Source organism: Procambarus clarkii, chromosome 91 (assembly GCF_040958095.1).
Source record: "Procambarus clarkii isolate CNS0578487 chromosome 91, FALCON_Pclarkii_2.0, whole genome shotgun sequence".
In the NCBI taxonomy this organism is placed as follows: domain Eukaryota; kingdom Metazoa; phylum Arthropoda; class Malacostraca; order Decapoda; family Cambaridae; genus Procambarus; species Procambarus clarkii.
In genome coordinates, this window is record NC_091240.1 from 15174418 (window position 1) to 15197307 (window position 22890).

Here is a 22890-nt window from a genome sequence, read left to right on the forward strand (position 1 = left end):
TGGTGAAGCAGGCGGCCAGTGACCTGCACCATCAGGGTATGAGCAGCGGTGGTGTACTCACCGCCCCATGCCAACTACACTCTCACTGCCCATCTTGTCTACCGGACTCACCATCCTGAGCGGTGTGATGGTGAGTCGTCTGGTACTATCTTCCCGTGGTCCTGGCTGATCACCATCCCTTAAACTGTCTCCAGAGCTCAGCTCTCTTGTCTGAAACCCTTCCATCTCAAAGTATTTGTATCAGTCCAATTTTGTTGATCTTCCCACGTTCTGATCTTTCTCTTGCTCTGATCTTTCTCTTGCTCTGATCTTTCTCTTGCTCTGATCTTCCTCTTGTTCTGAACTTTCTCTTGCTCTGGACTTTCTCTTGCTCTGATCTTCCTCTTGCTCTGAACTTTCTCTTGCTCTGATCTTTCTCTTGCTCTGATCTTTCTCTTGCTCTGATCTTCCTCTTGTTCAGAACTTTCTCTTGCTCTGAACTTTCTCTTGCTCTGATCTTCCTCTTGTTCTGAACTTTCTCTTGCTCTGGACTTTCTCTTGCTCTGATCTTCCTCTTGCTCTGATCTTTCTCTTGCTCTGATCTTTCTCTTGCTCTGGACTTTCTCTTGCTCTGATCTTCCTCTTGCTCTGAACTTTCTCTTGCTCTGAACTTTCTCTTGCTCTGATCTTCCTCTTGCTCTGAACTTTCTCTTGTTCTGATCTTTCTCTTGCTCTGATCTTTCTCTTGCTCTGATCTTCCTCTTGCTCTGAACTTTCTCTTGCTCTGATCTTTCTCTTGCTCTGATCTTCCTCTTGCTCTGAACTTTCTCTTGCTCTGATCTTCCTCTTGCTCTGAACTTTCTCTTGCTCTGATCTTCCTCTTGCTCTGATCTTCCTCTTGCTCTGAACTTTCTCTTGCTCTGATCTTCCTCTTGTTCTGATCTTTCTCTTGCTCTGATCTTCCTCTTGCTCTGAACTTTCTCTTGTTCTGATCTTTCTCTTGCTCTGATCTTTCTCTTGCTCTGATCTTCCTCTTGCTCTGAACTTTCTCTTGCTCTGAACTTTCTCTTGCTCTGATCTTCCTCTTGTTCTGATCTTTCTCTTGCTCTGATCTTCCTCTTGCTCTGATCTTCCTCTTGCTCTGAACTTTCTCTTGCTCTGAACTTTCTCTTGCTCTGATCTTCCTCTTGTTCTGATCTTTCTCTTGCTCTGATCTTCCTCTTGCTCTGATCTTCCTCTTGCTCTGAACTTTCTCTTGCTCTGAACTTTCTCTTGCTCTGATCTTCCTCTTGTTCTGATCTTTCTCTTGCTCTGATCTTCCTCTTGCTCTGAACTTTCTCTTGCTCTGAACTTTCTCTTGCTCTGATCTTCCTCTTGCTCTGATCTTCCTCTTGCTCTGAACTTTCTCTTGCTCTGAACTTTCTCTTGCTCTGATCTTCCTCTTGTTCTGATCTTTCTCTTGCTCTGATCTTCCTCTTGCTCTGACTTTCTCTTGCTCTGATCTTCTCTTGCTCTGATCTTCTCTTGCTCTGATCTTCCTCTTGCTCTGATCTTTCTCTTGCTCTGATCTTTCTCTTGCTCTGATCTTCCTCTTGCTCTGAATCTTTCTCTTGCTCTGATCTTCCTCTTGCTCTGAACTTTCTCTTGCTCTGATCTTCCTCTTGCTCTGATCTTCCTCTTGCTCTGAACTTTCTCTTGCTCTGATCTTCCTCTTGCTCTGAACTTTCTCTTGCTCTGAACTTTCTCTTGCTCTGATCTTCCTCTTGCTCTGAACTTTCTCTTGCTCTGAACTTTCCTCTTGCTCTGATCTTCCTCTTGCTTCTGATCTTTCTCTTGCTCTGAATCTTTCTCTTGCTCTGATCTTTCTCTTGCTCTGAACTTTCTCTTGCTCTGATCTTTCTCTTGCTCTGAACTTTCTCTTGCTCTGATCTTCCTCTTGCTCTGATCTTTCTCTTGCTCTGATCTTCTCTTGCTCTGAATCTTTCTCTTGCTCTGATCTTTCTCTTGCTCTGATCTTCCTCTTGCTCTGATCTTCCTCTTGCTCTGATCTTCCTCTTGCTCTGAACTTTCTCTTGCTCTGATCTTTCTCTTGCTCTGATCTTTCTCTTGCTCTGATCTTTCTCTTGCTCTGAACTTTCTCTTGCTCTGATCTTCCTCTTGCTCTGAACTTTCTCTTGCTCTGAACTTTCTCTTGCTCTGATCTTCCTCTTGCTCTGAACTTTCTCTTGCTCTGAACTTTCTCTTGCTCTGATCTTCCTCTTGCTCTGAACTTTCTCTTGCTCTGATCTTCCTCTTGCTCTGATCTTTCTCTTGCTCTGATCTTCCTCTTGCTCTGAACTTTCTCTTGCTCTGATCTTTCTCTTGCTCTGATCTTTCTCTTGCTCTGATCTTTCTCTTGCTCTGAACTTTCTCTTGCTCTGATCTTCCTCTTGCTCTGAACTTTCTCTTGCTCTGATCTTCCTCTTGCTCTGATCTTCCTCTTGCTCTGAACTTTCTCTTGCTCTGATCTTCCTCTTGCTCTGATCTTCCTCTTGCTCTGAAATTTCTCTTGCTCTGATCTTCCTCTTGCTCTGAACTTTCTCTTGCTCTGAACTTTCTCTTGCTCTGATCTTTCTCTTGCTCTGATCTTTCTCTTGCTCTGAACTTTCTCTTGCTCTGAACTTTCTCTTGCTCTGATCTTCCTCTTGCTCTGAACTTTCTCTTGCTCTGAACTTTCTCTTGCTCTGATCTTCCTCTTGCTCTGAACTTTCTCTTGCTCTGAACTTTCTCTTGCTCTGATCTTCCTCTTGCTCTGATCTTTCTCTTGCTCTGATCTTCCTCTTGCTCTGAACTTTCTCTTGCTCTGATCTTTCTCTTGCTCTGATCTTCCTCTTGCTCTGATCTTCCTCTTGCTCTGAACTTTCTCTTGCTCTGAACTTTCTCTTGCTCTGATCTTTCTCTTGCTCTGAACTTTCTCTTGCTCTGAACTTTCTCTTGCTCTGATCTTCCTCTTGCTCTGAACTTTCTCTTGCTCTGAACTTTCTCTTGCTCTGATCTTCTCTTGCTCTGAACTTTCTCTTGCTCTGACTTTCTCTTGCTCTGATTCCATTCCTCTTGGCTCTGAACTTTCTCTTGCTCTGATCTTCCTCTTGCTCTGAACTTTCTCTTGCTCTGATCTTCCTCTTGCTCTGAACTTTCTCTTGCTCTGATCTTTCTCTTGCTCTGATCTTCCTCTTGCTCTGAACTTTCTCTTGCTCTGATCTTCCTCTTGCTCTGAACTTTCTCTTGCTCTGATCTTCCTCTTGCTCTGAACTTTCTCTTGCTCTGATCTTCCTCTTGCTCTGAACTTTCTCTTGCTCTGATCTTCCTCTTGCTCTGAACTTTCTCTTGCTCTGATCTTTCTCTTTTAACCACTTGTTCTCTCTAAATTCTGTTGTAAAGGAATTAAATTCCTAGTTAGTTTTTCTAGATTATGTAAGAGTGTGTGGCAGGACTCCAGCACTCTCTGAGAGCAGTCTTCCCTTATGAGGCCCTTGTGTGGGGTGTGGAGAACGCCCAGGCTCAGGGCTGGTCAATAAGACTACAAGAAAGTCTGTAACTGCTCTATGGAAGGAATTATAGCAATTTACTACAAGAAAGTCTGTAACTGTTCTATGGAAGGAATTATAGCAATTTACTACAAGAAAGTCTGTAACTGCTCTATGGAAGGAATTATAGCAATTTACTACAAGAAAGTCTGTAACTGTTCTATGGAAGGAATTATAGCAATTTACTACAAGAAAGTCTGTAACTGCTCTATGGAAGGAATTATAGCAATTTACTACAAGAAAGTCTGTAACTGCTCTATGGAAGGAATTATAGCAATTTACTACAAGAAAGTCTGTAACTGCTCTATGGAAGGAATTATAGCAATTTACTACAAGAAAGTCTGTAACTGCTCTATGGAAGGAATTATAGCAATTTACTACAAGAAAGTCTGTAACTGCTCTATGGAAGGAATTATAGCAATTTACATGTTGTACACATTAGATGTGTTGGGAGAGAGAGTGGAGGGAGGTACTTGAAACTGTGCCCAACGGTTTCGGAGCGAGGGGGAGGGAGGGAATTATCAGGGAAAAGCGCCGCCAAGCCTTTACGACTATATAGCACTAGGAAGTGATCAGGATAAAGATTAGGGATGGGACGGAGGGAAGGAATGGTGCCCAACCACTTGGACGGTCGGGGATTGAACCTTCTGCTCCTCTACAATAAGAGTTGTTCTCTAGTTATGGGTGACCATGGTGGTGGTCTCTAGTTATGGGTGACCATGGTGGTGGTCTCTAGTTATGGGTGACCACGGTGCTGGTCTCTAGTTATGGGTGACCACGGTGCTGGTCTCTAGTTATGGGTGACCATGGTGGTGGTCTCTAGTTATGGGTGACCATGGTGGTGGTCTCTAGTTATGGGTGACCATGGTGGTGGTCTCTAGTTATGGGTGACCACGGTGCTGGTCTAGTTATGGGTGACCATGGTGGTGGTCTCTAGTTATGGGTGACCATGGTGCTGGTCTCTAGTTATGGGTGACCATGGTGGTGGTCTAGTTATGGGTGACCATGGTGGTGGTCTCTAGTTATGGGTGACAATGGTGGTGGTCTCTAGTTATGGGTGACCACGGTGCTGGTCTAGTTATGGGTGACCATGGTGGTGGTCTCTAGTTATGGGTGACCATGGTGGTGGTCTCTAGTTATGGGTGACCACGGTGCTGGTCTAGTTATGGGTGACCATGGTGGTGGTCTCTAGTTATGGGTGACCATGGTGCTGGTCTCTAGTTATGGGTGACCATGGTGGTGGTCTCTAGTTATGGGTGACCATGGTGGTGGTCTCTAGTTATGGGTGACCACGGTGCTGGTCTAGTTATGGGTGACCATGGTGGTGGTCTCTAGTTATGGGTGACCATGGTGGTGGTCTCTAGTTATGGGTGACCATGGTGGTGGTCTCTAGTTATGGGTGACCATGGTGGTGGTCTCTAGTTATGGGTGACCACGGTGCTGGTCTAGTTATGGGTGACCATGGTGGTGGTCTCTAGTTATGGGTGACCATGGTGGTGGTCTCTAGTTATGGGTGACCACGGTGCTGGTCTCTAGTTATGGGTGACCACGGTGCTGGTCTCTAGTTATGGGTGACCATGGTGGTGGTCTCTAGTTATGGGTGACCATGGTGGTGGTCTCTAGTTATGGGTGACCATGGTGGTGGTCTCTAGTTATGGGTGACCATGGTGGTGGTCTCTAGTTATGGGTGACCATGGTGGTGGTCTCTAGTTATGGGTGACCATGGTGGTGGTCTCTAGTTATGGGTGACCATGGTGGTGGTCTCTAGTTATGGGTGACCACGGTGCTGGTCTAGTTATGGGTGACCATGGTGGTGGTCTCTAGTTATGGGTGACCATGGTGCTGGTCTCTAGTTATGGGTGACCATGGTGGTGGTCTAGTTATGGGTGACCATGGTGGTGGTCTCTAGTTATGGGTGACAATGGTGGTGGTCTCTAGTTATGGGTGACCACGGTGCTGGTCTAGTTATGGGTGACCATGGTGGTGGTCTCTAGTTATGGGTGACCATGGTGGTGGTCTCTAGTTATGGGTGACCACGGTGCTGGTCTAGTTATGGGTGACCATGGTGGTGGTCTCTAGTTATGGGTGACCATGGTGCTGGTCTCTAGTTATGGGTGACCATGGTGGTGGTCTCTAGTTATGGGTGACCATGGTGGTGGTCTCTAGTTATGGGTGACCATGGTGCTGGTCTAGTTATGGGTGACCACGGTGCTGGTCTAGTTATGGGTGACCACGGTGCTGGTCTAGTTATGGGTGACCACGGTGCTGGTCTAGTTATGGGTGACCACGGTGGTGGTCTAGTTATGGGTGACCACTGTGCTGGTATCTAGTTATGGGTGACCACGGTGGTGGTCTAGTTATGGGTGACCACGGTGGTGGTCTCTAGTTATGGGTGACCACGGTGCTGGTCTCTAGTTATGGGTGACCATGGTGGTGGTCTAGTTATGGGTGACCATGGTGGTGGTCTAGTTATGGGTGACCATGGTGGTGGTCTAGTTATGGGTGACCATGGTGGTGGTCTCTAGTTATGGGTGACCATGGTGGTGGTCTAGTTATGGGTGACCATGGTGGTGGTCTAGTTATGGGTGACCATGGTGGTGGTCTAGTTATGGGTGACCATGGTGGTGGTCTCATTGTGGCTCAGGCTACCGTGGTATATCAGTTATGCCAGGCGGTCGGTGCTTTTGTATTGAGATGGGTATTTGACTATGGTATGTGATTGTTACTGTGTTGTAGTACGTTACTAATCCCCCCCCCCCGTTACTTATTAATGTGTGACACCACCAACCTGTTACTAACCCCCCCCCGTTACTTATTAATGTGTGACACCACCAACCTGTTACTAACCCCCCCCCGTTACTTATTAATGTGTGACACCACCAACCTGTTACTAACCCCCCCCCCGTTACTTATTAATGTGTGACACCACCAACCTGATACTAACCCCCCCCCCGTTACTTAATAATGTGTGACACCACCAACCTGTTACTAACCCCCCCCGTTACTTATTAATGTGTGACACCACCAACCTGTTACTAACCCCCCCCCCCGTTACTTATTAATGTGTGACACCACCAACCTGTTACTAACCCCCCCCCCGTTACTTATTAATGTGTGACACCACCAACCTGTTACTAACCCCCCCCCCCGCTACTTATTAATGTGTGACACCACCAACCTGTTACTAACCCCCCCCCCCGCTACTTATTAATGTGTGACACCACCAACCTGTTACTAACCCCCCCCCCGTTACTTATTAATGTGTGACACCACCAACCTGTTACTAACCCCCCCCCCCGCTACTTATTAATGTGTGACACCACCAACCTGTTACTAACCCCCCCCCGTTACTTATTAATGTGTGACACCACCAACCTGTTACTAACCCCCCCCCGTTACTTATTAATGTGTGACACCACCAACCTGTTACTAACCCCCCCCCCCCCGCTACTTATTAATGTGTGACACCACCAACCTGTTACTAACCCCCCCCCCCGTTACTTATTAATGTGTAACACCACCAACCTGTTACTAACCCCCCCCCCCCGCTACTTATTAATGTGTGACACCACCAACCTGTTACTAACGCCCCCCCCCGCTACCTATTAATGTGTGACACCACCAACCTGTTACTAACCCCCCCCCGTTACTTATTAATGTGTGACACCACCAACCTGTTACTAACCCCCCCCCCCCCCGTTACTTATTAATGTGTGACACCACCAACCTGTTACTAACCCCCCCCGTTACTTATTAATGTGTGACACCACCAACCTGTTACTAACCCCCCCCCCCGTTACTTATTAATGTGTGACACCACCAACCTGTTACTAACCCCCCCCCCCGTTACTTATTAATGTGTGACACCACCAACCTGATACTAACCCCCCCCCCCGTTACTTAATAATGTGTGACACCACCAACCTGTTACTAACCCCCCCCCCGTTACTTATTAATGTGTGACACCACCAACCTGTTACTAACCCCCCCCCGTTACTTATTAATGTGTGACACCACCAACCTGTTACTAACCCCCCCCCGCTACTTATTAATGTGTGACACCACCAACCTGTTACTAACCCCCCCCCCGCTACTTATTAATGTGTGACACCACCAACCTGTTACTAACCCCCCCCCCGTTACTTATTAATGTGTGACACCACCAACCTGTTACTAACCCCCCCCCCGTTACTTATTAATGTGTGACACCACCAACCTGTTACTAACCCCCCCCCCCCGTTACTTAATAATGTGTGACACCACCAACCTGTTACTAACCCCCCCCCCGCTACTTATTAATGTGTGACACCACCAACCTGTTACTAACCCCCCCCCCGTTACTTATTAATGTGTGACACCACCAACTTGTTACTAACCCCCCCCCCCCGCTACTTATTAATGTGTGACACCACCAACCTGTTACTAACCCCCCCCCGCTACTTATTAATGTGTGACACCACCAACCTGTTACTAACCCCCCCCCCGCTACTTATTAATGTGTGACACCACCAACCTGTTACTAACCCCCCCCCCCCGCTACTTATTAATGTGTGACACCACCAACCTGTTACTAACCACCCCCCCCCGTTACTTATTAATGTGTGACACCACCAACCTGTTACTAACCACCCCCCCCCGTTACTTATTAATGTGTGACACCACCAACCTGTTACTAACCCCCCCCCCGTTACTTATTAATGTGTGACACCACCAACCTGTTACTAACCCCCCCCCCCCGCTACTTATTAATGTGTGACACCACCAACCTGTTACTAACCACCCCCCCCCGTTACTTATTAATGTGTGACACCACCAACCTGTTACTAACCCCCCCCCCGCTACTTATTAATGTGTGACACCACCAACCTGTTACTAACGCCCCCCCCCCGCTACCTATTAATGTGTGACACCACCAATCTGTTACTAACCCCCCCCCCCCGTTACTTATTAATGTGTGACACCACCAACCTGTTACTAACCCCCCCCCCCCGTTACTTATTAATGTGTGACACCACCAACCTGTTACTAATCCCCCCCCCGTTACTTATTAATGTGTGACACCACCAACTTGTTACTTGGGTTAGTGGACCACAGCGCCGGGATGGAGCCTGGTGTCTCCTAGTCCCTAGTGTGGACAGTTAATGCCTGGGACTGATCCCTAGAGTTGTCTTAAGTTCCTTGATGTGATTATGAGAGCCCTGTTAATGCTCCTTGTTGGGAGTAGAGTATCAGCTGTATACTACCTGTATATCAGTTGTTGTATACTACCTGTATATCAGTTGTTGTATACTACCTGTATATCAGTTGTTGTATACTACCTGTATATCAGTTGTTGTATACTACCTGTATATCAGTTGTTGTATACTACCTGTATATCAGTTGTATACTACCTGTATATCAGTTGTTGTATACTACCTGTATATCTGTTGTATACTACCTGTATATCTGTTGTATACTACCTGTATATCAGTTGTTGTATACTACCTGTATATCAGTTGTTGTATACTACCTGTATATCTGTTGTATACTACCTGTATATCTGTTGTATACTACCTGTATATCAGTTGTTGTATACTACCTGTATATCAGTTGTTGTATACTACCTGTATATCTGTTGTATACTACCTGTATATCTGTTGTATACTACCTGTATATCAGTTGTTGTATACTACCTGTATATCAGTTGTTGTATACTACCTGTATATCTGTTGGTGTATACTACCTGTATATCTGTTGTTGTATACTACCTGTATATCTGTTGTATACTAGCTGTATATTATATAGAGAGCTTTAGTTTCTCATTGGTTTACGGTGACGTGTTTTATATGTGCCAGTCAACTGGGGTTGTTATAACGCGCCTTTTTCACTGTAGCCGAGACACTTAGTGACACTGGGCCAGGCTATGGTTGGCCAGCGAGGGCGGGGGTCGTGACGTCATGACACTGGGCCAGGCTATGGTTGGCCAGCGAGGGCGGGGGTCGTGACGTCATGACACTGGGCCAGGCTATGGTTGGCCAGCGAGGGTGGGGGTCGTGACGTCATGACACTGGGCCAGGCTATGGTTGGCCAGCGAGGGTGGGGGTCGTGACGTCATGACACTGGGCCAGGCTATGGTTGGCCAGCGAGGGTGGGGGTCGTGACGTCATGACACTGGGCCAGGCTATGGTTGGCCAGCGAGGGTGGGGGTCGTGACGTCATGACACTGGGCCAGGCTATGGTTGGCCAGCGAGGGTGGGGGTCGTGACGTCATGACACTGGGCCAGGCTATGGTTGGCCAGCGAGGGTGGGGGTCGTGACGTCTGGACACTGGGCCAGGCTATGGTTGGCCAGCGAGGGTGGGGGTCGTGACGTCATGACACTGGGCCAGGCTATGGTTGGCCAGCGAGGGCGGGGGTCGTGACGTCATGACACTGGGCCAGGCTATGGTTGGCCAGCGAGGGCGGGGGTCGTGACGTCTGGACACTGGGCCAGGCTATGGTTGGCCAGCGAGGGTGGGGGTCGTGACGTCATGACACTGGGCCAGGCTATGGTTGGCCAGCGAGGGCGGGGGTCGTGACGTCATGACACTGGGCCAGGCTATGGTTGGCCAGCGAGGGTGGGGGTCGTGACGTCATGACACTGGGCCAGGCTATGGTTGGCCAGCGAGGGTGGGGGTCGTGACGTCATGACACTGGGCCAGGCTATGGTTGGCCAGCGAGGGTGGGGGTCGTGACGTCTGGACACTGGGCCAGGCTATGGTTGGCCAGCGAGGGTGGGGGTCGTGACGTCATGACACTGGGCCAGGCTATGGTTGGCCAGCGAGGGCGGGGGTCGTGACGTCTGGACACTGGGCCAGGCTATGGTTGGCCAGCGAGGGTGGGGGTCGTGACGTCATGACACTGGGCCAGGCTATGGTTGGCCAGCGAGGGCGGGGGTCGTGACGTCATGACACTGGGCCAGGCTATGGTTGGCCAGCGAGGGTGGGGGTCGTGACGTCATGACACTGGGCCAGGCTATGGTTGGCCAGCGAGGGTGGGGGTCGTGACGTCATGACACTGGGCCAGGCTATGGTTGGCCAGCGAGGGTGGGGGTCGTGACGTCTGGACACTGGGCCAGGCTATGGTTGGCCAGCGAGGGTGGGGGTCGTGACGTCTGGACACTGGGCCAGGCTATGGTTGGCCAGCGAGGGTGGGGGTCGTGACGTCTGGACACTGGGCCAGGCTATGGTTGGCCAGCGAGGGCGGGGGTCGTGACGTCATGACACTGGGCCAGGCTATGGTTGGCCAGCGAGGGTGTGGGTCGTGACGTCATGACACTGGGCCAGGCTATGGTTGGCCAGCGAGGGTGGGGGTCGTGACGTCATGACACTGGGCCAGGCTATGGTTGGCCAGCGAGGGTGGGGGTCGTGACGTCTGGACACTGGGCCAGGCTATGGTTGGCCAGCGAGGGTGGGGGTCGTGACGTCTGGACACTGGGCCAGGCTATGGTTGGCCAGCGAGGGTAGGGGTCGTGACGTCATGACACTGGGCCAGGCTATGGTTGGCCAGCGAGGGTGTGGGTCGTGACGTCATGACACTGGGCCAGGCTATGGTTGGCCAGCGAGGGTGGGGGTCGTGACGTCATGACACTGGGCCAGGCTATGGTTGGCCAGCGAGGGTGGGGGTCGTGACGTCATGACACTGGGCCAGGCTATGGTTGGCCAGCGAGGGTGGGGGTCGTGACGTCATGACACTGGGCCAGGCTATGGTTGGCCAGCGAGGGTGGGGGTCGTGACGTCAGGATACTGGGCCAGGCTATGGTTGGCCAGCGAGGGCGGGGGTCGTGACGTCAGGACACTCCCACACCCTCACACATGTCAGGTATGAGGAGACGACCAGCAACAACACCTAAGATAAATACAAGATGAAGCGGCGGCAAACTTCCTACACCAGCAGGATAACGAGGTCAACACAGCAGCAGGATAACGAGGTCAACACAGCAGCAGGATAACGAGGTCAACACAGCAGCAGGATAACGAGGTCAACACAGCAGCAGGATAACGAGGTCAACGAGGAATCGGAAGCGCTGTCCACTCAGCTGTCAGGGCCCTATGGTTGGCCCAAAATGGTTGTGGTAATGGTTGTGGTAATAGTTGTGGTAATGGTTGTGGTAATGGATGTGGTAATGGTTGTGGTAATGGATGTGGTAATGGTTGTGGTAATGGTTGTGGTAATGGTTGTGGTAATGGATGTGGTAATGGATGTGGTAATGGTTGTGGTAATGGATGTGGTAATGGTTGTGGTAATGGTTGTGGTAATGGTTGTGGTAATGGTTGTGGTAATGGTTGTGGTAATGGATGTGGTAATGGTTGTGGTAATGGTTGTGGTAATGGTTGTGGTAATGGATGTGGTAATGGTTGTGGTAATTGTTGTGGTAATGGATGTGGTAATGGTTGTGGTAATGGTTGTGGTAATAGTTGTGGTAATGGTTGTGGTAATGGTTGTGGTAATGGTAGTGGTAATTGTTGTGGTAATGGATGTGGTAATGGTTGTGGTAATGGTTGTGGTAATGGTTGTGGTAATGGTTGTGGTAATGGTAGTGGTAATGGTTGTGGTAATGGATGTGGTAATGGTTGTGGTAATGGTTGTGGTAATTGTTGTGGTAATGGATGTGGTAATGGTTGTGGTAATGGTTGTGGTAATGGTTGTGGTAATGGTTGTGGTAATGGTTATGGTAATGGTTGTGGTAATGGTAGTGGTAATGGTTGTCGTAATGATTGTGGTAATGGTTGTGGTAATGGATGTGGTAATGGTTGTGGTAATGGTAGTGGTAATGGATGTGGTAATGGTTGTGGTAATGGTTGTGGTAATGGATGTGGTAATGGATGTGGTAATGGTTGTGGTAATGGATGTGGTAATGGTTGTGGTAATGGTTGTGGTAATGGATGTGGTAATGGTTGTGGTAATGGTTGTGGTAATGGTTGTGGTAATGGATGTGGTAATGGTTGTGGTAATGGTTGTGGTAATGGATGTGGTAATGGATGTGGTAATGGTTGTGGTAATGGATGTGGTAATGGATGTGGTAATGGATGTGGTAATGGATGTGGTAATGGTTGTGGTAATGGATGTGGTAATGGTTGTGGTAATGGTTGTGGTAATTGTTGTGGTAATGGTTGTGGTAATTGTTGTGGTGGTGGTTGTGGTAATGGTTGTGGTAATGGTTGTGGTAATGGTTGTGGTAATGGTTGTGGTGGTGGTTGTGGTAATGGTTGTGGTAATTGTTGTGGTAGTGGTTGTGGTAATGGTTGTGGTAATGGTTGTGGTAATTGTTGTGGTGGTGGTGGTAATGGATGTGGTAATGGTTGTGGTGGTGGTTGTGGTAATGGATGTGGTAATGGTTGTGGTAATGGTTGTGGTAATGGATGTGGTAATGGTTGTGGTAATGGATGTGGTAATGGATGTGGTAATTGTTGTGGTAATGGTTGTGGTAATGGTTGTGGTAATGGTTGTGGTAATGGATGTGGTAATGGTTGTGGTAATGGTTGTGGTAATGGTTGTGGTAATGGATGTGGTAATGGTTGTGGTAATGGATGTGGTAATGGTTGTGGTAATGGTTGTGGAAATGGTTGTGGTAATGGTTGTGGTAATGGTTGTGGTGGTGGTTGTGGTAATGGTTGTGGTAATGGTTGTGGTGGTGGTTGTGGTAATGGTTGTGGTAATGGTTGTGGTAATGGATGTGGTAATGGATGTGGTAATGGTTGTGGTAATGGTTGTGGTAATGGTTGTGGTGGTGGTTGTGGTAATGGTTGTGGTAATGGATGTGGTAATGGATGTGGTAATGGTTGTGGTAATGGTTGTGGTAATGTATGTGGTAATGGTTGTGGTAATGGTTGTGGTAATGGTTGTGGTTGTGGTAATGGTTGTGGTAATGGTTGTGGTAATGGTTGTGGTAATGGATGTGGTAATGGATGTGGTAATGGTTGTGGTAATGGTTGTGGTAATGGTTGTGGTAATGGTTGTGGTGGTGGTTGTGGTAATGGTTGTGGTAATGGTTGTGGTAATGGTTGTGGTAATGGTTGTGGTAATGGATGTGGTAATGGATGTGGTAATGGTTGTGTTAATGGTTGTGGTAATGGTTGTGGTGGTGGTTGTGGTAATGGTTGTGGTAATGGTTGTGGTAATGGATGTGGTAATGGATGTGGTAATGGTTGTGGTAATGGTTGTGGTAATGGTTGTGGTAATGGTTGTGGTGGTGGTTGTGGTAATGGATGTGGTAATGGTTGTGGTAATGGTTGTGGTAATGGATGTGGTAATAGTTGTGGTAATGGTTGTGGTAATGGATGTGGTAATGGTTGTGGTAATGGTTGTGCTAATGGTTGTGGTAATGGTTGTGGTAATGGTTGTGGTAATGGATGTGGTAATGGTTATGGTGGTGGTTGTGGTAATGGTTATGGTAATGGTTGTGGTTGTGGTAATGGTTGTGGTAATGGATGTGGTAATGGATGTGGTAATGGTTGTGGTAATGGTTGTGGTAATGGATGTGGTAATGGTTGTGGTAATGGTTGTGGTGGTGGTTGTGGTAATGGTTGTGGTAATGGATGTGGTAATGGTTGTGGTAATTGTTGTGGTGGTGGTTGTGGTAATGGATGTGGTAATGGTTGTGGTAATGGATGCGGTAATTGTTGTGGTGGTGGTTGTGGTAATGGATGTGGTAATGGTTGTGGTAATGGATGTGGCAATGGATGTGGTAATTGTTGTGGTAATGGTTGTGGTAATAGTTGTGGTAATGGTTGTGGTAATGGATGTGGTAATGGTTGTGGTAATGGTTGTGGTAATGGTTGTGGTAATGGATGTGGTAATGGTTGTGGTAATGGATGTGGTAATGGATGTGGTAATGGTTGTGGTAATGGTTGTGGAAATGGTTGTGGTAATGGATGTGGTAATGGTTGTGGTAATGGATGTGGTAATGGTTGTGGTAATGGTTGTGGTAATGGATGTGGTAATGGTTGTGGTAATGGTTGTGGTAATGGTTGTGGTAATGGATGTGGTAATGGTTGTGGTAATGGTTGTGGTAATGGTTATGGTAATGGTTGTGGTAATGGATGTGGTAATGGTTGTGGTAATGGTTGTGGTAATGGATGTGGTAATGGTTGTGGTAATTGTTGTGGTAATGGATGTGGTAATGGATGTGGTAATGGTTGTGGTAATGGTTGTGGTAATGGATGTGGTAATGGTTGTGGTAATGGTTGTGGTAATGGATGTGGTAATGGATGTGGTAATGGTTGTGGTAATGGTTGTGGTAATGGATGTGGTAATGGTTGTGGTAATGGTTGTGGTAATGGTTGTGGTAACTTGTGGTAATGGTTGTGGTAATGGTTAAGAACATAAGAACATAAGAACAAAGGCAACTGCAGAAGGCCTGTTGGCCCATACGAGGCAGCTCCTATTTATAACCACCCAATCCCACTCATATACATGTCCAACCCATGCTTGAAACAATCGAGGGACCCCACCTCCACAATGTTACGCGGCAATTGGTTCCACAAATAAACAACTCTGTTACTGAACCAGTATTTACCCAAGTCTTTCCTAAATCTAAACTTATCCAATTTATACCCATTGTTTCGTGTTGTGTCTTGTGTTGCTGCACCTAACACCTCACTGTGTCAGGTGCAGTCACAGTGAGAGGTTGTGTTAGCTGGATCTCTGATTCTAATAACATTATTATTGCAATAATGGAAGGATTAGTAAAGGATTTGGTGAGTCTGGTTGGAGCTCTGAGAGCAGAGATGGATTCCCTGCGGGAGGAGGTACGACGGCTGAGACTTCGGGAGGAAACGAAGGAGGAGGCCAGTGTTGACGGGACCTCATTAAGAAGGACTGACGGGACCAGTATTAAGAAGTCCTCGTCTTGGCAAGTTGTGAAAGACAGGGGTCTTAAGAAGACCTTGGCAAAACCGACTACTAATAGCCTACACCTAAGGACTTTCAACGCATTTGACGTATTAGGGGACGAGTGCTGTGTTGAACCTGTTGTTCAACGAGGTGGCAAAGACAAAGTAACGAGGAGCATTGAAGCGCAGGTCCCTCAAACTGCTCGAAAGGAAAAGGGAGAATAGAAGCGAATTTTGGTTGTGGGAGATTCCCAGGTGAGGTATATAGACAGAACGTTTTGTGCCAGAGATAGGGGGAACAGATTAAGGGTTTGCTATCCGGGAGCTGGAATTGGTGATATTGTTGGAAACATGAATGATATTATGACAGGAAATGGGAACAAACCCATTATTTGTATTAGTGCCGAGGGTAATGATGTTGGACGAGTTAGGAGTGAGGAACTAATACAGAGATTCAGGACAGCCATTGAATTAGTTAGGAGCAAGGGAGGACTCCCGATCATATGTGGCATTCTTCCAAGAAAGGGAGTGGGAAATGAATGGATGTCGAGGGCAATTGGTGTCAATTGCCGGCTGGAAAGATATTGGATACTGAAAGAGTGTGCAGAGGCACTTTGCTTGCCACTCTCCATAGTGTATAGTAAGTCACTGGAGACGGGAGACCTACCAGAAATATGGAAGACGGCGAATGTGGTCCCAATATACAAAAAGGGCGACAGGCAAGAGGCACTGAACTATAGGCCAGTGTCCTTGACTTGTATACCAAGCAAGGTGATGGAGAAGATCGTGAGAAAAAACCTGGTAACACATCTGGAGAGAAGGGACTTCGTGACAAATCGCCAACATGGGTTCAGGGAAGGTAAATCTTGCCTTACAGGCTTGATAAAATTCTACGATCAGGTGACAAAGATTAAGCAAGACAGAGAGGGCTGGGCGGACTGCATTTTCCTGGATTGTTGGAAAGCCTTTGACACAGTACCGCATAAGAGGCTGGCACATAAGCTGGAGAGACAGGCAGGTGTAGCTGGTAAGGTGCTCCAGTGGATAAGGGAGTATCTAAGCAATAGGAAGCAGAGAGTTGCAGTGAGGGGTGAGACCTCCGATTGGCGTGAAGTCACCAGTGGAGTCCCACAGGACTCTGTACTCGGTCCTATCTTGTTTCTGATATATGTAAATGATCTCCAAGAGGGTATCGATTCATTTCTCTCAATGTTCGAGGACGATGCTAAAATTATGAGAAGGATTAAAACAGAAGAGGACTGTTTGAGGCTTCAAGAAGACCTAGACAAGCTGAAGGAATGGTCGAACAAATGGTTGTTAGAGTTTAACCCAACCAAATGTAATGTAATGAAGATAGGTGTAGGGAGCAGGAGGCCAGATACAAGGTATCATCTGGGAGAGGAAATTCTTCAGGAGTCAGAGAAGGAAAAAGACTTGGGGGTTGATATCACGCCAGACCTGTCTCCTGCAGCACATATCAAGCGGATAACATCAGCGGCATATGCCAGGCTGGCCAACATACGAACGGCATTCAGAAACTTGTGTAAAGAATCATTCAGAACTTTGTATACCACATATGTCAGGCCAATCCTGGAGTATGCAGCCCCAGCATGGAGTCCATATCTAGTCAAGCATAAGACTAAACTGTAAAAGGTTCAAAGGTTTGCCACCAGACTAGTACCCGAGCTGAGAGGTATGAGCTACGAGGAGAGACTACGGGAATTAAACCTCACTTCGCTGGAAGACAGAAGAGTTAGGGGGGACATGATCACCACATTCAAGATTCTGAAGGGAGTTGATAGGGTAGATAAAGACAGTCTATTTAACACAAGGGGAACACGCACAAGGGGACACAGGTGGAAACTGAGTGCCCAAATGAGCCACAGAGATATTAGAAAGAACTTTTTTAGTGTCAGAGCGGTTGACAAATGGAATGCATTAGGAAGTGATGTGGTGGAGGCTGACTCCATACACAGTTTCAAGTGTAGATATGATAGAGCCCGATAGGCTCAGGAATCTGTACACCTGTTGATTGACGGTTGAGAGGCGGGACCAAAGAGCCAGAGCTCAACCCCCGCAAACACAACTAGGTGAGTACAACCAGGTGAGTACACACACACACACACACACACACACACACACACACACACACACACACACACACACACACACACACACACACACACACACACACACACACACACACACACACACACACACACACACACACACCTGATCTTTCAGGCATCCCTGTGTACAGGAATCGTAGCAGACGTGTGGAAACAGGCTAACATAGTTCCAATCTACAAAAGTGGCAGCAGGGAAGACCCCCTCAATTATAGACCTGTATCATTGACAAGTGTAATAGTGAATGTATTGGAAAAACTAATCAAAACTAAATGGGTAGAACACCTGGAGAGAAATGATATAATATCAGACAGACAGTATGGTTTTCGATCTGGAAGATCTTGTGTATCGAATTTACTCAGTTTCTATGATCGAGCAACAGAGATATTACAGGAAAGAGATGGTTGGGTTGACTGCATCTATCTGGACCTAAAAAAGGCTTTCGACAGAGTTCCACATAAGAGGTTGTTCTGGAAACTGGAAAATATTGGAGGGGTGATAGGTAAGCTTTTAACATGGATGAAAAATTTTCTGACTGATAGAAAAATGAGGGCAGTGATCAGAGGCAATGTATCGGACTGGAGAAATGTCACAAGTGGAGTACCACAGGGTTCAGTTCTTGCACCAGTGATGTTTATTGTCTACATAAATTATCTACCAGTTGGTATACAGAATTATATGAACATGTTTGCTGATGATGCTAAGATAATAGGAAGGATAAGAAACTTAGATGATTGTCATGCACTTCAAGATGACCTGGACAAAATAAGTATATGGAGCACCACTTGGCAAATGTAATTTAATGTTAATAAATGCCATGTTATGGAACGTGGAATAGGAGAACATAGACCCCACTCAACCTATATATTATGTGAGAAACCTTTAAAGAATTCTGATAAAGAAAGAGATCTAGGGGTGGTTCTAGATAGAAAAATATCACCTGAGGACCACATAAAGAATATTGTGCGAGGAGCCTATGTCACGCTTTCTAACTTCAGAATTGCTTTTAAATACATGGATGGTGGTATACTAAAGAAATTGTTCACGACTTTTGTTAGGCCAAAGCTAGAATATGCAGCGGTTGTGTGGTGCCCATATTTGAAGAAGCATATCAACAAACTGGAAAAGGTACAAAGACATGCTACTAAGTGGCTCCCAGAACTGAAGGGCAAGAACTACGAGGAGAGGTTACCTTGAGGTTACCTTGAGGTGCTTCCGGGGCTTAGCGTCCCCGCGGCCCGGTCGTCGACCAGGCCTCCTGGTTGCCGGACTGATCAACCAGGCTGTTGGACGCGGCTGCTCGCAGCCTGACGTATGAGTCACAGCCTGATTGATCAGGTATCCTTTGGAGGTGCTTATCCAGTTCTCTCTTGAACACTGTGAGGGGTCGGCCAGTTATGCCCCTTATGTGTAGTGGAAGCGTGTTGAACAGTCTCGGACCTCTGATGTTGATAGAGTTCTCTCTCAGAGTACCAGTTGCACCTCTGTTTTTCAACGGGGGTATTCTGCACATCCTGCCATGTCTTCTGGTCTCATGTGATGTTATTTCTGTGTGCAGGTTTGGGACCAGCCCCTCTAATATTTTCCACGTGTAAATTATTATGTACCTCTCCCGTCTGCGCTCAAGGGAGTACAGTTTTAGGCTCTTTAGTCGGTCCCAATAGTTTAGATGTTTTACTGAGTGGATTCTAGCAGAATCTAGATTCTTTTTTTCCTCCTTTATGAAGTGGTGTTATCTCTGCTGTTTTTAGTATATCAGGAATAACGCCAGTATCTAGGCTTTGTCTCCACAGAATGTGGAGGGCCTGCGATAGTGGTTTTTTACAGTTCTTTATGAATATGGAGTTCCAAGAATCCAGGCCTGGTGCAGAGTGAATAGGCATACTGTTTATGGCTTCTTCAAAATCCAGTGGGGATAGGGTGACGTCTGATATATGATTTGATGTTGGTATCGTATCCATGAAAAATTCATTTGGGTTAGAGGCATTAAATATGCCAAAACTAGAAGACAGAAGAAAAAGAGGTGATATGATCACTACATTCAAAATAGAAACAGGAATTGATAAAATCGATAGGGAAGATTTCCTGAGACCTGGAACTTTAAGAACAAGAGGTCATAGATTTAAACTAGCTGAACACAGATGCCGAAGAAATATAAGAAAATTCACTTTCGCAAACAGTGGTAGACGGTTGGAACAAGTTAGATAAGAAGGTGGTGGAGGCCAAGACCGTCAGAAGTTTCAAAGCGTTATATGACAAAGAGTGCTGGGAAGACGGGACACCACGAGCGTAGCTCTCATCCTATAACTACACTTAGGTAATTACACACTTGGACTATTGTAATTGGACTGAAGGAAACAAAACTCTCAGGAATCATAACGAATGGCGTGTTTCTCCAGGACTACTCTGTGATAAGGAGAGAGAAGGAAGGAAGGGGATGAGGCGGAGTAGCACTTACTAATGAGAAAGGATATGAGCTTCAAGGAGATGGTCATCCCGGGCTGCGAGGGGTTTAGAGAGTACATAACAGGCACCATGACAATGGGAGGACCAAGAGTAGTAGTAGCAGTGATATATAACCCTCCACCCAATGACAGAAGACCCAGGCAAGAGTATGACAACAACAACATGGCAGTTAACACTATAATTGAGAGGGCAGCCTCAGCTGCCTGTAGAAATAGATCCCATCTGCTCATCATGGGGGACTCCGATCACTGAAGGACAGACTGGGAGACTGAGACCAAGGAACCGCATGGAGGTGAGGAAATATGGACAACTCAACTATTAGCTCTCAGAGAAGGTGGAGGTGGCGACAAGAAACGTTTTAAGCCTGCATGTCAGGCCTCCACATGAATGAGATTGACCAGTTGATTGACGGTTGAGAAGCAGGACCAAAGAGCCGAAGCTCAAACCCCGCAAGCATAACTAGGTGAGTATACACACACACACACACCGCAAGCATAACTAGGTGAGTATACACACACACACACACACACACACACACACACACACACACACACACACACACACACACACACACACACACACACACACACTGTAATTTAATAAAACAGAAAGCCAATGACAGGCGTCAAAAGTTTGTGTTTAATTAGTATCGGTAAACGAATTCCACGAGCTCTCCAGCCCTTAATCCCCCCCCCCTTGATCCACCCGCTGATCTCCACCCTCCAACCCCTGATCCACTCCCTCATCTCCACCCTCCAACCCCTGATCCACCCCCTGATCTCCACCCTCCAACCCCTGATCCACCCCCTGATCTCCACCCTCCAACCCCTGATCCACCCTCTGATCTCCACCCTCCAACCCCTGATCCACCCCCTGATCTCCACCCTCCAACCCCTGATCCACCCCCCTGATCTCCACCCTCCAACCCCTGATCCACCCTCTGATCTCCACCCTCCAACCCCTGATCCACCCCCTGATCTCCACCCTCCAACCCCTGATCCACCCCCTGATCTCCACCCTCCAACCCCTGATCCACCCTCTGATCTCCACCCTCCAACCCCTGATCCACCCCCTGATCTCCACCCTCCAACCCCTGATCCACCCCCTGATCTCCACCCTCCAACCCCTGATCCACCCCCTGATCTCCACCCCCAACCTCTGATCCACCCCCTGATCTCCACCCTCCAACACCTGATCCACCCCCTGATCTCCACCCCCAACCCCTGATCCACCCCCTGATCTCCACCCTCCAACCCCTGATCCACCCGCTGATCTCCAACCCCCCCCTTGATCCACCCCCTGATCTCCACCCCCCCCCCCTTGATCAACCCACTGATCTCCACCCCCCCCCTTGATCCACCCCCTGATCTCCAACCCCCCTTGATCCATCCCCTGATCTCCACCCCCCCTTGATTTACCCCCTGATCTCCACCCCCCCCTTGATCCACCCCCTGATCTAAACCCCCCCCCTTGATCCACCCCCTGATCTCCACCCCCCCCTTGATCCACCCCCTGATCTCCACCCCCCCCCTTGATCCACCCTCTGATCTCCACCCCCCTTGATCCACCCCCTGATCTCCAACCCCCCCTTGATCCACCCCCTGATCTCCACCCCCCACCCCCTGATCCACCCCTACCCCCTGATCTCCACCCCCACCCCCTGATCCACCCCTACCCCCTGATCCACCCCTACCCCCTGATCCACCCCCAGATCTCCACCCCTCAACCCCTGATCCACCCCCAATCAATTGGTACACCAGTTGATTGACAGTTGAGAGGCGGGACCAAAGAGCCAGACCTCAAACCCCGCAAACACAACTAGATGAGTACACCCAAATCCCCCCCTCCCGACCCCCAGATCTACGATCACAATACCCCCCCCCCGCCACCAGTCCCCACCTTCACCCCACACCAGTCCCCACCTTCACCCGCCCCACCAGTCCCCACCTTCACCCCCCCAACAGTCCCCACCTTCACCCCCCCAGTCCCCACCTTCACCCCCCACCAGTCCCCACCTTCACCACCCCACCAGTCCCCACCTTCACCCCCTCCACCAGTCCCCACCTTCACCCCCCCACCAGTCCCCACCTTCACCCCCCCACCAGTCCCCACCTTCACCCCCTCCACCAGTCCCCACCTTCACCCCCCACCAGTCCCCACCTTCACCCCCCAGTCCCCACCTTCACCCCCCACCAGTCCCCACCTTCACCCCCCCACCAGTCCCCACCTTCACCCCCCCACCAGTCCCCACCTTCACCCCCCCACCAGTCCCCACCTTCACCCCCTCCACCAGTCCCCACCTTCACCCCCCACCAGTCCCCACCTTCACCCCCCCAGTCCCCACCTTCACCCCCACCAGTCCCCACCTTCACCCCCCCACCAGTCCCCACCTTCACCCCCCCACCAGTCCCCACCTTCACCCCCTCCACCAGTCCCCACCTTCACCCCCCCACCAGTCCCCACCTTCACCCCCCCACCAGTCCCCACCTTCACCCCCCCACCAGTCCCCACCTTCACCCCCCCACCAGTCCCCACCTTCACCCGCCACCAGTCCCCACCTTCACCCCCCACCAGTCCCCACCTTCACCCCCCCCCACCAGTCCCCACCTTCACCCCCCCCCAGTCCCCACCTTCACCCCCCCAGTCCCCACCTTCACCCCCCCAGTCCCCACCTTCACCCCCCCACCAGTCCCCACCTTCACTCCCCCCCACCAGTCCCCACCTTCACCCTCCCACCAGTCCCCACCTTCACCCCCCCAGTCCCCACCTTCACCCCCCCCACCAGTCCCCACCTTCACTCCCCCCCACCAGTCCCCACCTTCACCCTCCCACCAGTCCCCACCTTCACCCCCCCAGTCCCCACCTTCACCCCCCCAGTCCCCACCGTCACCCCCCACCAGT

At 48.9% G+C, this 22890-nt stretch overlaps 1 protein-coding gene across 1 annotated transcript; it reads right to left on the reverse strand.

Moving 5' to 3' along the window:
- Positions 1 to 197: 197 nt before the first annotated feature.
- LOC138359580 (trichohyalin-like) lies at positions 198 to 11378 on the reverse strand. The gene is made up of 2 exons (XM_069318929.1): positions 11369 to 11378; positions 198 to 3388 (listed from the first exon to the last, which is right to left on the reverse strand). Exons 1-2 carry the CDS (start codon positions 11376 to 11378, stop codon positions 198 to 200), a joined length of 3201 nt encoding a protein of 1066 aa, XP_069175030.1.
- Positions 11379 to 22890: the final 11512 nt, after the last annotated feature.